The 14256-nt window shown below is 41.0% G+C and overlaps 1 protein-coding gene across 10 annotated transcripts in view; it reads right to left on the minus strand.

Moving 5' to 3' along the window:
* Positions 1 to 6289: 6289 nt before the first annotated feature.
* Positions 6290 to 14256, minus strand: part of ATXN7L1 (ataxin 7 like 1) — a 261992-nt gene continuing 254025 nt past the window's right edge. For all 10 annotated transcript variants that reach the window (XM_077162908.1, XM_077162831.1, XM_077162974.1 and 7 more), the window contains 2 exons: positions 11532 to 11606; positions 6290 to 9798 (listed from right to left, as the gene is read on the minus strand). In XM_077162908.1, coding sequence (XP_077019023.1) covers positions 9757 to 9798; positions 11532 to 11606 — 117 coding nt within the window. In that variant the 3' untranslated portion in view covers positions 6290 to 9756. The remainder of the gene's footprint in view (positions 9799 to 11531; positions 11607 to 14256) is intronic.

Raw genomic sequence — 14256 nt, forward strand, 5'->3', positions numbered from 1 at the left:
GAACATATTTTCCCAAATAATATTACCGCATTGATACTAGAATTAGGTGCATTATAGGATTTATGGCCTTTGTGGGTTGTCCTATGACCTAATCACCCTCGACAATACATTTTAAATAGAATCAAACAATTGGAGCACAACTCTTTGAGTGAGGATTGCTTATGCATGAAATGCCATTATACATCTATTATTATTTGTAAACTAAGACATCCACTTTGCCTCAAAGTCGTTTTTTAAACATTTTTATAGCAGAGTTAGTTAGACCTCTTCTTAATGTATGATCTAGTCCACATCAAAATTTTCTCAATTTCTTGAGTGGTCAGAAACAAAAGACTTGTAAAAATTTAAAGGAAACAAGAAGCATTCATCGATTCTTTCCAGAAGAAATGCCACAGAATCCCTGCTTTTTAAAAACAATATATTATTTAAAAAAAAACTTATTTTGAAATAACTTCACACTTACAGCGAACTTGCTAAAATAATACAAAAAGAATATATTGAATTCCCTTCTAACCCTGATAGCCAGATTTATCAACTTTTAGCATTTTGTGATTAGCATTTTGTAGTATTTTTTATATCATTCCTTCTTTCTGTCAATCTATCAATCTATCTCTATCTATCTATCTATCTATCTATCTATCTATCTATCTATCTATCTATCTATCTATCTGTCGATCTATCTACCTATCTATCTATCTATCTATCATCTATCTATCCTAATCTAAACATTTGAGAGTAGGTTGCATATATCATCCTCTTCTGAAAATTAACACATCCTGGTGCATTTCCTAAGAACAACGACACTCACTATGTAACCACCTTAAGTACAGCCATTAAATTCAAGAAATTCAGCATACAATCCATTAAAATAATGTATTCTTCATTGTGGTCCAAATTTCATACGGCATGCCAAAGCTGGGAACTCTGATGAAGGTTTTTGATGAATTTCCCAGGAGAGCTGGCTGGCTGAAGTACAGATGAAAATTCTTCCTTGTGACAGCTGAAATCATCAGTTCTCCCTTTAAGGCCTTCAAATTATTGGATGAGACTTCTCTCATGGTTGACGGCAATCTCCTTAGTTGATTGTAGATGTAACTAGCCATAGATGCAATCAACTTACTGATGATTTAAATCCATGAAATATCCTCACAGTAATAATCAGGCCAGTGATTGCTTGACCAAACAACTGGACATCATAATCTAACCAAGTTGACACATGAACTTAACCAAAGCAACAATCTAGTTTGACTGGTTCCAAACTAGTTTCAGTAGTATACAAATTCTCTACTCCTATATATGTCCGTCCTTCCCCCTTTGTGATGTTTTTGTGTTAGATTAAATCTTTATACATTGTATGCCCATGAACATTGATTTTAAATGTTCTTTTACACATTTGCCTGTTAAGTCATATAAGGAGGGGCACAGAGTTACAAACCAAAAGTACAACAATACTGGATATTATACTTACCTATGTAGTTACCTTTACCAGTGTTATTTCTTTTAATGGCTTCAAGTTATTGTCTAGTGTCTTTTTACTTTAAAGGATTCTCTTTAGCATTTCTTGTAGGCCACACCTTCTGGTAAATCTCTTTCAGCTTTTATCTGCAAATACCTTAAATTCTCCTTCATTTTTGGAAGATAATGTTGCTGGATATAGAATTCTAGGGTAACAGTTTTTTAAAGGACTTTAAATATGCCGTCCAACTATCTTCTGGTCTCCATAGTTTCTGATGAGAAAGCCACTATTAATCCTATTGCGGATCCCTTGCATATGACAAATTGCTTTTCTCTTGCTGCTTTCAAAATTCTCTTTGTCTTTGGATTTTGACAATTTTGCTCTAATGTGTCCTGGTGTAGATCTCTTTGAGTCTATCCTGCTTGGAGTTCATTGAGTTCTTGATGTGTATACTCATGTCTTTCATCAGATCCTGCAAGTTTTCCAACATTACTTCTTCTTTTTTTAATACCATTTTTGTGTTTTTATTCTAGGATGGCACATAGGTTTGTTCAATCTAACAAATGAATTCTTATCAATTAGTTGTGGCTATCTTGAGTGCTATGTTAAGAAAATTCTGAAACTCTCTTTTAGCTTTGTTGGAAAGAGAACCATAATTGATAAGCAATATCTGAAAAACATGGTTGGAATGGGCTGGGCAAAGTGGTGACTGTTTGAGCCAAACAGACTCCCTGAAAGGCTATCCAAGTTTATATGGCGGCAATAGGAGTGTTTTACCTACACCTAACATGGAATATTATCAGTTTTAAAAAAATCTTCTCTAGTTTGATAGGTCAAAATAAATTATTTCTTTTTCTAATTTCTATTGTTTTGATTTGAAGGTAATTTTTTTCTTATCTTTATTGACTATATATTTCTTTTACGAATTGCCCATATTTTTCCTTCCTTCCTTTTTTTTTTCTTTTTTTTGTGAAAAATAACATATAAAAAAGCAATAAATTTCAAAGCACATCACAACAATTAGCTGTAGAACAATTTCAGAGTTTGGTATGGGTTACAATTCCGCAATTTTAGGTTTTTACTTTTAGCTGCTCAAAGATACTGGAGACTAAAAGAAATATGAATATAATGATTCTGCAATCATACTCATTTGTTAAACCCTACCTTCTCTGTATAATTCCACCACCACCTTTGATCTTTTTCTCACTCTTTATGGGTATTTGGGTTATGGCCATTTTAATTTTTTCTTGTTGGGAGGGGCTATTGATAATATTGGATAGGGGTATGGAACTAGATGATGTTCTAGAGAGGCTGACCCCTCTGCATTTCAGGAGTTACCAGGTCCAGGGACCCATCTGGAGGTTGTAGTTTTCTGGAAAGTACCTTAGTGCATGGAGCCTTTGTAGAATCTTATATAAAGCCCTAGGTGTTCTCTATGGTTGGCAGGAATGGTTTTGGATGTGGTTTGGCAAGCTATGATAGGTAGTAATGTATAACTGAAACTTGCAGAAGAGTGACCTCTAGAGTAGCCTCTAGACTATTTGAACTCTCTCAGCCACTGATACCTTATTTGTTATACTTCATTTCCCCCTTTTGGTCAGGATGGAATTGTTGATCCCACGGTGCCAAATTCATCCCTGGGAGTCATCTATCATGCCACCAGGGAGACCTTTACCTCCTGATGCCATGCCCCAGGCAGGAGGAAAGGCAATGATTTCACCTGCAGAACTGGACCCAGAGAGAGTAAGACCACAACTGAGCAACAAAAGAGGTCCTCCAGAGGTAACTCTTAGGCATACCTATAGGTAAGTTAAGCTTCTATACTACATACATAAGCTTCACAGGAGCAAGCCTCAAGATCAAGCACTTGGCCTTTGGATTGGGCCAATATTTGACACAGTATTGGGGGTTTCTCTGATGGTAAAGTTTAACAGTTCCATATCTTTTCTACCATCCCTCAAGGGACCCTGCCAATACCTTTAATTATCTGCTTAATATATTCTAGGATTTATCTAGGCATTATATTAAGCTATGCAGGATTAAAACCCTCATTTTTATTCTGGGCTCCCTGTGTTTGGATTGTTTAAATGATCTATCCAGACAGCTTCAGTTAGATTATATGCTGCAGACAATTTAAGTGCTGGACAAAATAAACCTTTCTTACTTTAGTCTTAAAGAGAAGATGAAGTTCTAAAATACAAATAATGTCTTCCTTCCCCCTGTATTCTGAATTACCTTAATCCTGACCTGATTGGCTTCGTTCTTATCTCTAAATACCAGGTTATACATACATAAAACAGCCTCTCAAAAATCCAGAAATAACAACTACCACTGTGACTGCTATAAGAGCTTACAATCTAGGCCCCTGTTTTCTTATAACATTTTCTAAAGAAGGCCATACATTAATTACTCTTTTGTTTCTGGCTTATTTTGTCTCACCAAATGTCCCATAGGTTCATTCACAATGTTGCATGTCTCACAACTTCATTCCTTTTTTGTAGCAGCACAATATTTGATCATATGTATACACCATCATTTTCCAATCTACTTCTCAGTCAGTGCATCCTTCAGCCACCTGCATTCATTAGGCATTATGTTTAATGCCCAAAGTCCACAGTCCATCAGCACTCTCAATTTTAGATAATTTCACTGTTTCCAAGAAAAAGGTAACCAATAAACATATCCTTACCAAGTAAGAAATCTAAATGTCCCCTTAATTCTTGTCTCTCCTCTCATTATTTACCCTTGGTATCGCTGTGGTACTGCTGTTTTCTTGTTAAACATAGCCCATAGCATGCAACAGCAGTTTTCCCCTGTACCCTGAACTTAAACATTCTTTGTACAAGAATCATACCTTTGAAATAGTTCATGCAAGAACTTATTTATATTTGTAGTGTTAATCAGTGGAACACATGGGTCTATATAGCCCCTTTCAATTATGTTCACCTTCAATATTGTAATATTACTTATAGACCTGTAAGTGAACCACCTTCACTTCTATCTATTCCCTTACTATTTGAGTTCAACCTCATTGCTAACCATTCACCCATTCCTAGTTTCCATGTATCTCTAAGTCCTCTATATTTTGTATTATAAGTTTCCGATTTTACCTTTACCATGGTCATAAAAACATTCACTTCTTTTTACATCTACTGTAGCCATACTGAGTACACACTCCTGTCTCTCCTGATCTCTTGCTATAGCTTCCAACTGATTCTCCACGGCAACTAGAGTGATCTTTTAAGACACAGATCAAATGGCAAATCTAGGATGGAAAGTAGATTAGTAGTTGCTTGGGCTGAGGGTGGGGATGAAGAATGGGGGAGAAGAGGATAATAGTGAAGGTGGGATTTCTTTTTGAGGTGATGAAAATATTCTGAAATTGTGAATATACTAAATATTTATCTGTGAATACACTAAAATTCATTGAATTTTAAATGGTTGAACTGTATGATATGTGTCTCAATAAAGCTGTTTTTAAAAACTCAGATCAAATCATGCTATACTCCTACTTAAAATCCTTCAAGGAATTCCTACTGAATTTAGTACAAAATCCCGACTCAGGGGTGCATGGGTGGTTCCATGGTAGAATGCTCGCCTTCCATGCGGGAGACCCGGGTCCGGTTCCCGGAACGTGTACCTAAAAAAAAAAAAAAATCCCACCTCTATCTCTATGAGACATTTTGTGACCTTGCCTGTGCTTTCTGTCTGTTTCTCACACCGTCCTCTCTCCACGATGAAAGTTCCTTAGGTTCCAAGAACTTACCAAGCTTTACTCACCCTAGGTAATCTCTGCCTAGGACTCTTTCCCGACCCCACTCTCTGCCTGACTTACTGTCTCTCAGGTTACTTCCCCAAAGAGCAGGTCCTGAGCTCCCCCATTCCACACTGGTTTCTCCTGTAATTTTCTCTCTCATAGAACTCAGTTCCTCCCACCATAGCATTTGCCACAGTCTGTAATTATACATTTAATTCCGTGTATTTATTTATTTACTGTCTCCCTCACTGGGTTGCTTCCAAAGAGCAGCTGGGACCGGGTCTGTTTCTCATGGCTGGGCACAGAGTGCCTAGCTCAAGGCCAGGTACAGAGAGAGAGGGCACTGCATAAATATTTGTTGAATGAATTTGAAACCATGGAAAGTCCTCCCTTTCTCTGCCTTTATCATAAGCTCCCTTAACTTCCCCTCTCCAAAAAATTACCACAATCCCCTAACCACAAACTGCCTGACACAGGCAGAGACCAGACTTAATCGGCCTGTAAAAGCTCCCCAGCCAAACACATGCACACTTACTGCCAACCTTTCCTCCAGAAACCCTCCTTGGAGCCAAGATTACAGGGATGAAGAGTCATGGAAAGCAAATAAAACACGAGGGATCCCTCAAAAAGAAGATAAAATGCAGCCCACTGGCATATTTCTACAAACACCCAATCAGAATATGACAACCTGAATTCCATCACTAACCCCACCTCCCTTTGTATCCATCCTTCCTCAGTTCTTGGATCGGGAAGACAGATTTGAGCCTTACCTCTTATCTCTTTGCCGGTCAACTTTGCAACAAATTTCTTTCTTTCCTCAAAATCCCAGGGTCATGATATCGGCTTCTGTGCGCATTGGGCAGCAAACTCATTGCTGGCAAACAAATGCACGCCTTCTACTCTGTTATCTCTCACGTGGAGTCTGTGTTCTAGCAGGAAGGCTCTTTCGTTGATATAATACCTTAACCCAAAAGAAAATTAAAAACAAAACACAATACTCCCCAAATCTAAATTTTATAAAAACCAGAAGACTTGGTTTTACAAACATATAAATTATTTTATTTACAAAGCCATGTTACAAAAAAAAAAAAAAAAAGCAAAAAAAAAAAAATTACAATCGCTCACTGGAGAATGTCTCCAGGCCTGGTGCTGAACCACGGCAGTATCAATAGATACATGTTTATTCTTTCCTTTTTAAAACTGTAAGCCATAGAATTTACTATTTACACCTACTTTAGACATTTATTCTGCTTACAATATCACAGGCATGGAATGAGTTCTATCTGATAGTGCTAGTACATAAAGGTGTGGGACAAAGAAGGAAAATACTTAGTGTTACAAAATATGGATCGTAGAAAAGAAATCCACTCCACAAGTGTGGCATTTGTTTAGAATGATTGGACATGCTTTCTTCAAAATTCTTCTGGAAAAGGTTCTAAAATCGGTAGTAGGAGAGGACAATTGAGCAGGTGCAAATTCTTGTCTGTGCAACAACAGTTATTTAATATACCCCATGACTGACCAGCTACGTAAAACCCACAGAGTTTTGTTAAAGTGCCATGGGCCGACAGCATAACAAAATATAAGGTGTAAATAGAAAATTTTCTTTTTTTCCTTTTTAAAACAAGAGTTCACTGAGAATCAGCAATAATAGAATATGGTGTATAAACTATTCTCTACAAAGGTTGATCAGCATTATTTACAATTGGTACATTGATACAAAAGAAGGCATACAAGTTATCCAAGTCGCTTTTTTATGGCTGACAGGTCTATGCATTGCATTATGCTTAACAACCAGAGCTTCTGAGCCTCTAAGGTTGGAGCCGAGTCATGAGATCTTCAGGCAAGTAGGGGTGTGTGCAGTCAAGGGGCTGGGAGAGAAGGTTGAGTGGGTTGTGCAGAAATACCCAAAGGTTATCACCCTAAAAATGCTTTATAGGCTGGTCCAGTTAACCTCCATTAAAATAAACCAAAAGAAAACCTTTTGTTTTCATTCCATTTTCCAAGCTGCAAGTTTTTAATACGTCATTATAAAGTAAACCTATGGTCGATTGTGAAGGAAGAAATACCGTGGATTTTCCCTTTTTGCTCAGTTTTCCAGAAATGTCACCACCGTGGTCAGAGCTAGTCTTTCACCATGGAGCAGCATTTGATGGGGAGCCTCTTTATTCCAGCTTCCAATTCAAGATATAAGTTGAGAGCTAAAATGTTTAAACCTATTGAATTGCTCCGTGAGTCCCTGTCGAGACATTATTTCTCAGAAACAGCCACTTTATCTCACAACCTTTGTTTTCCCTCTTTGAGTATAGGAGTTTTTAAATCAGAGAGTTATTTTGTTGCTGAGATTTTTTTTTGTTTTTACTCCTGCAAGTTTTACAACTTAAAAATAAATTACAAAAAACAACAGACTTCTAAATTCGAACAAGACAAAAATTGTGCAAAAATAACAAAGATATGTACATACTTTTCAGTCTGAAGAAATGTACAATAAAAACGTAATTCAAAGAACATTTTAAAAATATAAACATTGCTTAAACTTTCCTAAGTTTCATATTGTTTCAGAACCTACTCTGGTTAGCTCTGTAATATAGTAAAACATAAATTATTACAAAATTAACACTATAAAAATTTACTTTAAGAATATCTTCTAAACTTTTTTCAAAGGGTCTAACCTTGTTTATAATTTCTTAAACATTTATAAGTCTTAAAATCTGCCTTAACCATTTTTTAAAAAAAGAAAAAAGTAACAATCTTCCCTTCAATTTGCAGTCTCTTTTTCCCAAGATAAAATAAGCCAGCATATTAAGTGCACTTTTAACACTGTAGAAATAAAAATGAAATCATACGAACTAATGTCCTGGTACCTAATAACTCCTGATTTGTTTAAAAATCTTCATTTTATATTAAAAAATTTAGTGATCCTATAAGAAACACTGTCAGTGCAATTCCATTGATGCAAATCACTCTGTTTGCCTCCCGTCTTTGAGAATTCCAATCATGTGATGAAACTTTAGCAGTAGTCTGATCTTTGGGTTGGGGGGGGATGGTAAAGAAAAGGAAAACTTCTGGGTGGGGGTGGGGGTTGTGCCTAGCTGCAAAACTGGCATTCATTTTTCTGATTTAAGGAGGAAGCAAATCCTCCTAGGATCTTTGCTATTTTAAATAATATTAGCCGGATGTCTTATGCAAAGTTACATGATTAATAGCATAGAACCCTTGTTTTATATCACGATTCCTTTCCTGGTAATGATACCCTAATTAGAGCAATGATATTGATGTTTCTTTCAAAACTCCAGTGTGAACAGTTTTATGGCTCAAATTTCTCTCTACTAGGACTTCCAAATGGTTCTTCACTAAGCAGTGGCTTGTCCCTACCACTCCTGGTGGGGGCTGTATCTGAGTTGGGACATCTGATGACCCAGAGCAAGCTGATCTATGCCGATTCTGCAGGGTCTCTCACCCAGGGCATGGAGATTGGTGGGAAATGCCAATATTTATTCTTACAAGGGGCTTGACACGTAACTTACGGAGCTTTCCCCCTTGGAGACTTCTCCTTCCTCTTCCTCCTTTTTCTTCCCTAGCACTGGAGAGCAGCTTGAGAACTTTCAGCAGCTATACAACATGCCTCCCCACAGAATGGCTTCCCAGCCTGTCACAGCCTTTCCCCAGGGATTCTTCTGTCTCTGGCTCGCCTAGCTTTCAGCTCTTGCACACTGGGCCTTGGGAGAGGTTTATGCAGTGGATTCCTAACAAGCTCAGACCATCCCAGGTACCTGGCTCCCACCATCTTTTGAGATATCCCCCTTGCTCTGCTTCCTGCCACTCTCCCAGGCCCATTCCACCCCTGGCAATCACACAACCTGACCCCATAGGTCTTTTCTGAGCTGCACACGCTGAACAGTGAATGATATTGGGTAAACCACAACTGTAAATGGCCGCTCTTCTCAATTTTGTCATAGCATTGCACTCCTGCCCAGCAGAGGGCTCCCCCAGCATGCTGTCGTGAGAGGAGCTGGTGAGAGCTGGCTGCTTCAGATGGCCGGTGGGGATCCAGCGAATGGCAGGTGGGAGGGGCTGGGAGGGCTGGGGTGGAACAGGACAAAGAAGAAAAGGAACACTGCACGTGCAAAAGTTCAAGCCAACTCAGAACTGACATTCTGCAATGCCTGCTCTTGGTGGCTGGAGCAAAACGATGGTGCAATAGCAGCATGAGAAGCTAGAGTGGTGACCCCAGATCTAGAAGAACGTATAAACTCGTGGTAAATGAAAGGAAAGACAATGGAAGCAAAACACTGGTATTGTTTTCTGTAAATCTCAAATTCATGTGGGTTTTTTGTTGTTGTTTGTTTGTTTGTTTTGCCTTTTCCTTTTCCTTCAAAACTAAAAATTGGTCAATTAAAGAAAAGAAGAAAGGCCAGAGCCACAGGCAGGGCACAGGAAATCAACTCTCCCCCACTGCTCACTCCCTCCCTCCTCCTGTCAAGGCCTCCTGGGTTGGGATCAGGTGGCCAGGAACTGGTTCGGAAGTGGCTTCATAATCTTGTTATGGAAGAGTCCTTATCCTGCCCGTTCTGTTTGTGGTCTTCTAGGAAAGAAAAAAAAAACTTGTTTCAAAACCACGCGTTTGGGATCGCCCACGAGAACTCTGGAAAACTATGCCTCAGTTCTCTCATCTATAAGAAAAAGGTTAATATCACACCATCTGCATAGGGCAAACAGCAGCTGCAATGAGCAAGTGAGACGACGGATGTAATGTGCTTCATAAAGGTGAGTGAGGTAGCCACAAAGACCCTAGCTGTAGAGAAAATGCAGGGCCAAACAGGGTGGTTGTACATGGGATACTTTTCTCTTTAGGACAGAGGACTGTGGTAATACATTTCCCCTTGTGTTTTTCTCTCTATCAGTTCACCTTTTCCTATCTAACCTACAGTCGACATGGCGAATTATTGAGGGGTGAAGTATAGTGTTGGGTTAAACATAGAGACTTTGGGTTCAAATTACTTAACCTTAGCCCTGTATCCTCACCTATAAAACAAAGACAGTCGTTTCATCCTTCACAGGGTACTTAAAAGGTTTTAATAAAAAGATGTGTGTAGAGGGCCCAACAAGTGGTCGTTATTACTATTATGACATTTGTGAAGGCTGATGGCAGCATTTTGGACTCCCAGGCAGATGTACATGGAACTGTGGGCACACACCAGGCTTTTTAAGGGTGAGTATTGTCTCCAGGTGCAACCAGCCACCTCTGCAGGGACCTCCCTCCCTTCCCTACCATGTACTGTCATGCTCAGGAACGGAAAGTACTATAGTGGCTCAAAATGGTGGAGGGAACTTTTTCTGTCAATGATCTAGAGCTACAAAAATTATTTCCCCATCATTGTCACCTAAACTCTACAACAGGTTTGTGAGGAAACCACAAAGGGCAAAATGTAGACAAACACATACACTGCAATTTGGTACCTGCAGACTCTGCAGCACATCTAACGCAACACAACACAGCCCTATGCATAAATTTTTTCTACTCATGTGTAAACATGTACAACCTCACCTTCCTGGCCTCCCAGCCCTACCTAGACACACACACACACACACACACACACACACTCTCTCTCTCTCTCTCTCTCTCTCTCTCTCTCTTTCTCTCTCTCTCTCCTGGAGAAAAACATGTTATCTACTGGACTTATCCACTGACGACTCTCACACTTTAAGCTTATAAAAATGCCTACGACTATCCTGAATATTCCTACTGCAATGTCCATCACATCCTGACTGGGGCCTACAGCTCACTGACTGAATCTGCCATGGACATGGGACAGTCAACATCACCTCATTTAATTTTCACAGTCACATTAGGAGGTAGGCATCAGTTTTGCCACTTAACAGATGAAAAAACTGAGACTCAGAAAAGTCACCTGCCTAAGATCACGCAGCTGGTAATAACAGAAGTAGTCGAAGGAACAGTTAGCACTTTTCGTGTGTTTACTGCATGGCAGGCATTTTCTAGAGGCCTTATGTGAATAAACTAATTTAGTCCTCACAAAACCCATATGACTTAGGGGCCGTTATTATCCCCATTTTATTTCCTTTTAGAAGAGGAAACACAAGCACAGAGAAGTTAAGTAACTTGCCCGAGGGCACACAGCTAATAACTAGAAGGCCTAAGACTGGAAGCCAGGGAGCCATGCTCTTGACCACATCAACTGGGGCTGAGGGACTGACCAGGGCCTGACCCCAATACCCACACTCTTTCAGCTGTGCTAATGACCCTGTGAACTTTTGCCCCCCACTCACCACTTCCCCCCATTCCCAACAACTTACCTGTCGGTTGTGTCCTGGGCTCGATATGCTTGAAGGACTGGGTTGTGACAAAGCTAGGCTGCTATTTTTCCCAACCTGAAAAACACCAGTGAAGCTGTACTCAGACACACAACTTAGAAAAGGCTGTGGGCATGTCTCTAGGGGAAAGGAGAAGGGCTGCCCAGGAATGTGTGTTATTCTCCTCAAGCTGAGTTGGAAATGCATTTCCATCTTAAATGGTAGAGAAAATGGATTTCTTGCTGCTGCCTCTTTCATCTCCAGAGGGAGTGCGGAATGGTGGGGGAACTCCTACTTTTGCCTCTTCAGGTGTAGAGAGTACAAGTTTCAGGGAACAGAACAAAGGTTTCTGGTTAGAGGCCATATCCCTCCTGGGAGTATCTAACTTATTAGAGACCCAGGTTTTCCACCTGTGGCCAAAGGGTCACAGAAGCTTGAATCTCAGATGCAGGCCCAACTTGTTTCTAGCCCAGAATACCATGGATGAGCTGGGACAAAAGCTTGGGTCTTTTTCTGGCTCAATTTTTCCTGCCAGGAGACATAGCTCACACCTGCTGTTCTTCAGAAAAAGAGCAAGATGGCACTGGGCTTCCCTGCTGAGTGGCAGGGGAAGGCAGCGAGCTTTGCCTGAGATGGGTCCCAGAGGTGGGCAGTACTGAAAAGAGCAGTGGGTATGGCCATTGGGCTCCTGGCCTTCCTTTCTTTGTGGCTCAGACAAAACCTGCTACTGCAGAGGCAGCTGTTGCCTCTAAACAGTCTGTCCTCTGCCTTAACTTGTCGTTGCATAAAGACATTTGCCTTATATTTGCAGTCCTGTTTTTGTTCAACGTAACACTTTTGTGGCAAATTCTGGCTTTGTGCCTTTCAGGTACAATTAAATGGATCCCCAATTTGTCCCCAAAGCTCACATGAATGTTGGATTTCTCAACCTCATGCTCCCATCCCCCGTTTCCAATCTCCTAACAGAATCCATCCAGACCCAAAGGCCTTTGCCTTTTCCTAACCCTGGAAATCACTGGTGGTGACCCTGGCTGAGCCTTCTCTTAATGGCCTGGTGACAAGCACCCTGGTACCCATGCTGACTAGATCTAAGGCAGTTGTTAAATTCATTTTTCCCCCTTCCTGATGAGTACTCTCTGGTGGAGGCTTGACTGCTCCTTTCACCGCTGGTAGTTGGGTGATTCATCATGTTTAAAACATTTCATTTGGTCCTGTAGACCAAAATATCAACAAAGCAACATTCACTAATTTTTCAGAGATATTCCATTCATGGCACAAATATTAGGAGCCCGGAATCTACTGCCAAGGGGTTTAAATCCCGACCCTCCTGTTTAATAGCTGTGTGACTCTGGGTACATCGCTTAACCTTCCTGTGCCCCAGTTTACTCATCCGTAAAGTGGGGGGTATTAATAGATAATTATTAAATTAGTTTATCTATCTAAAGCGCTTGGCACAGAGCCTGTGTTTTCCACTAGTACTTTATCTAAATCGGATGAGGCATTAAAACCTTGCTACTCAAAGAGTGGTCAACCAACCAGTGCAGCGGCCCTGCCTGGAAAGCCTGCACACTCTCAGGTCCCACCCCAGACCTACCGGCTAAGAATCTGTACAGTAACAGATCCCCAGGTGATTCATGTGCTCACCCAGGTTCGGGAAGCCCTGGCTCTGCCCTCCAAGGAGGCACTGACCGGCAGTTTGGTCTCAAGGTAGGGCTCTATGGGTGTAACCTCCCTTTCCCACACACGGATCTGGGGCAAGAGAATGGCAGACATGACTGTGCCTAGTGAGAGGACCTATGTCTCCCACCCCTCGGCTTGGCCTTGGTTTGTGGCTTGTCTATCCTTCGAGTCCTAAACTTGCAGCTTCTCACGTGTTGACTTGTGATTTGTAAATTCTCCTCAAGATTTTCTCTTTGTGAGATTTCAACAATTCTCATTAACAATGGTACAAAACATTAAAACATCTTTTTAACAGCTGCTTCCCATACCATCTCTTTAAATTCCTCATCCCCAGATGGGGCTGGGCTTAGGGTCTGGCACACTTAGAGATACGGTCATAAACCTTAGACACCAAGCACAGCCTGCCTTCCGGGGTGAGGCTCCTGGGCAGGCTGGCTCTGTTCCACTGAGAACCCCAGGCCGGCCTCCTCCCCATCTCTGCTCTTTCTTTCACTGCCCAAGCAGGATGAGAATCTGGGGTGGGACTGCGGGCTTTACAAAGTATGCCCCAGCCTGAGGACAGAGCTTGAGGGACAGAGCTTGAGCTTTTGTTTTTGATTGTACCACCTTTTCCCAGTTTTCCTCACAGGATGCACTATTTGCCCACTGCCATTGAGCCTTTCCTAGCCGGTGGCTGTGAGCTGCAGTTTGACTTTTTCTACAAGAAGGAAAGAGTCATATTAGGAGGGGCAGGGAGCGCAGCAGCATGGCAAATTGAGAGGGACAGTCATCTAGGGGCAGACTCCACTCTCCCGGGGTGGGACCGCAGGCTCCTCATCTAACCTGCCTGGCCCTCGGGCTCTTCCTCAGGGGATTCCAGTGGATCAGAACTCTTTAACGGAATCATCGTCAGTGCCGTGAGACATAAAACAGAAGTGGAGTGGGGAGCTCAGAATCTCTCTGTGCCTCCGGTTCCTCCGCTCTAAAATGGTGATAATTGTACCAACGGCCCTGGGTGGTTGTGAGGATTAAAGCCCTGTCAAGGGCTTAGGACAGTCCCTAGTACACA

This window comes from Tamandua tetradactyla, chromosome 1, assembly GCF_023851605.1.
Source record: "Tamandua tetradactyla isolate mTamTet1 chromosome 1, mTamTet1.pri, whole genome shotgun sequence".
Classification (NCBI taxonomy): Eukaryota; Metazoa; Chordata; class Mammalia; order Pilosa; family Myrmecophagidae; genus Tamandua; species Tamandua tetradactyla.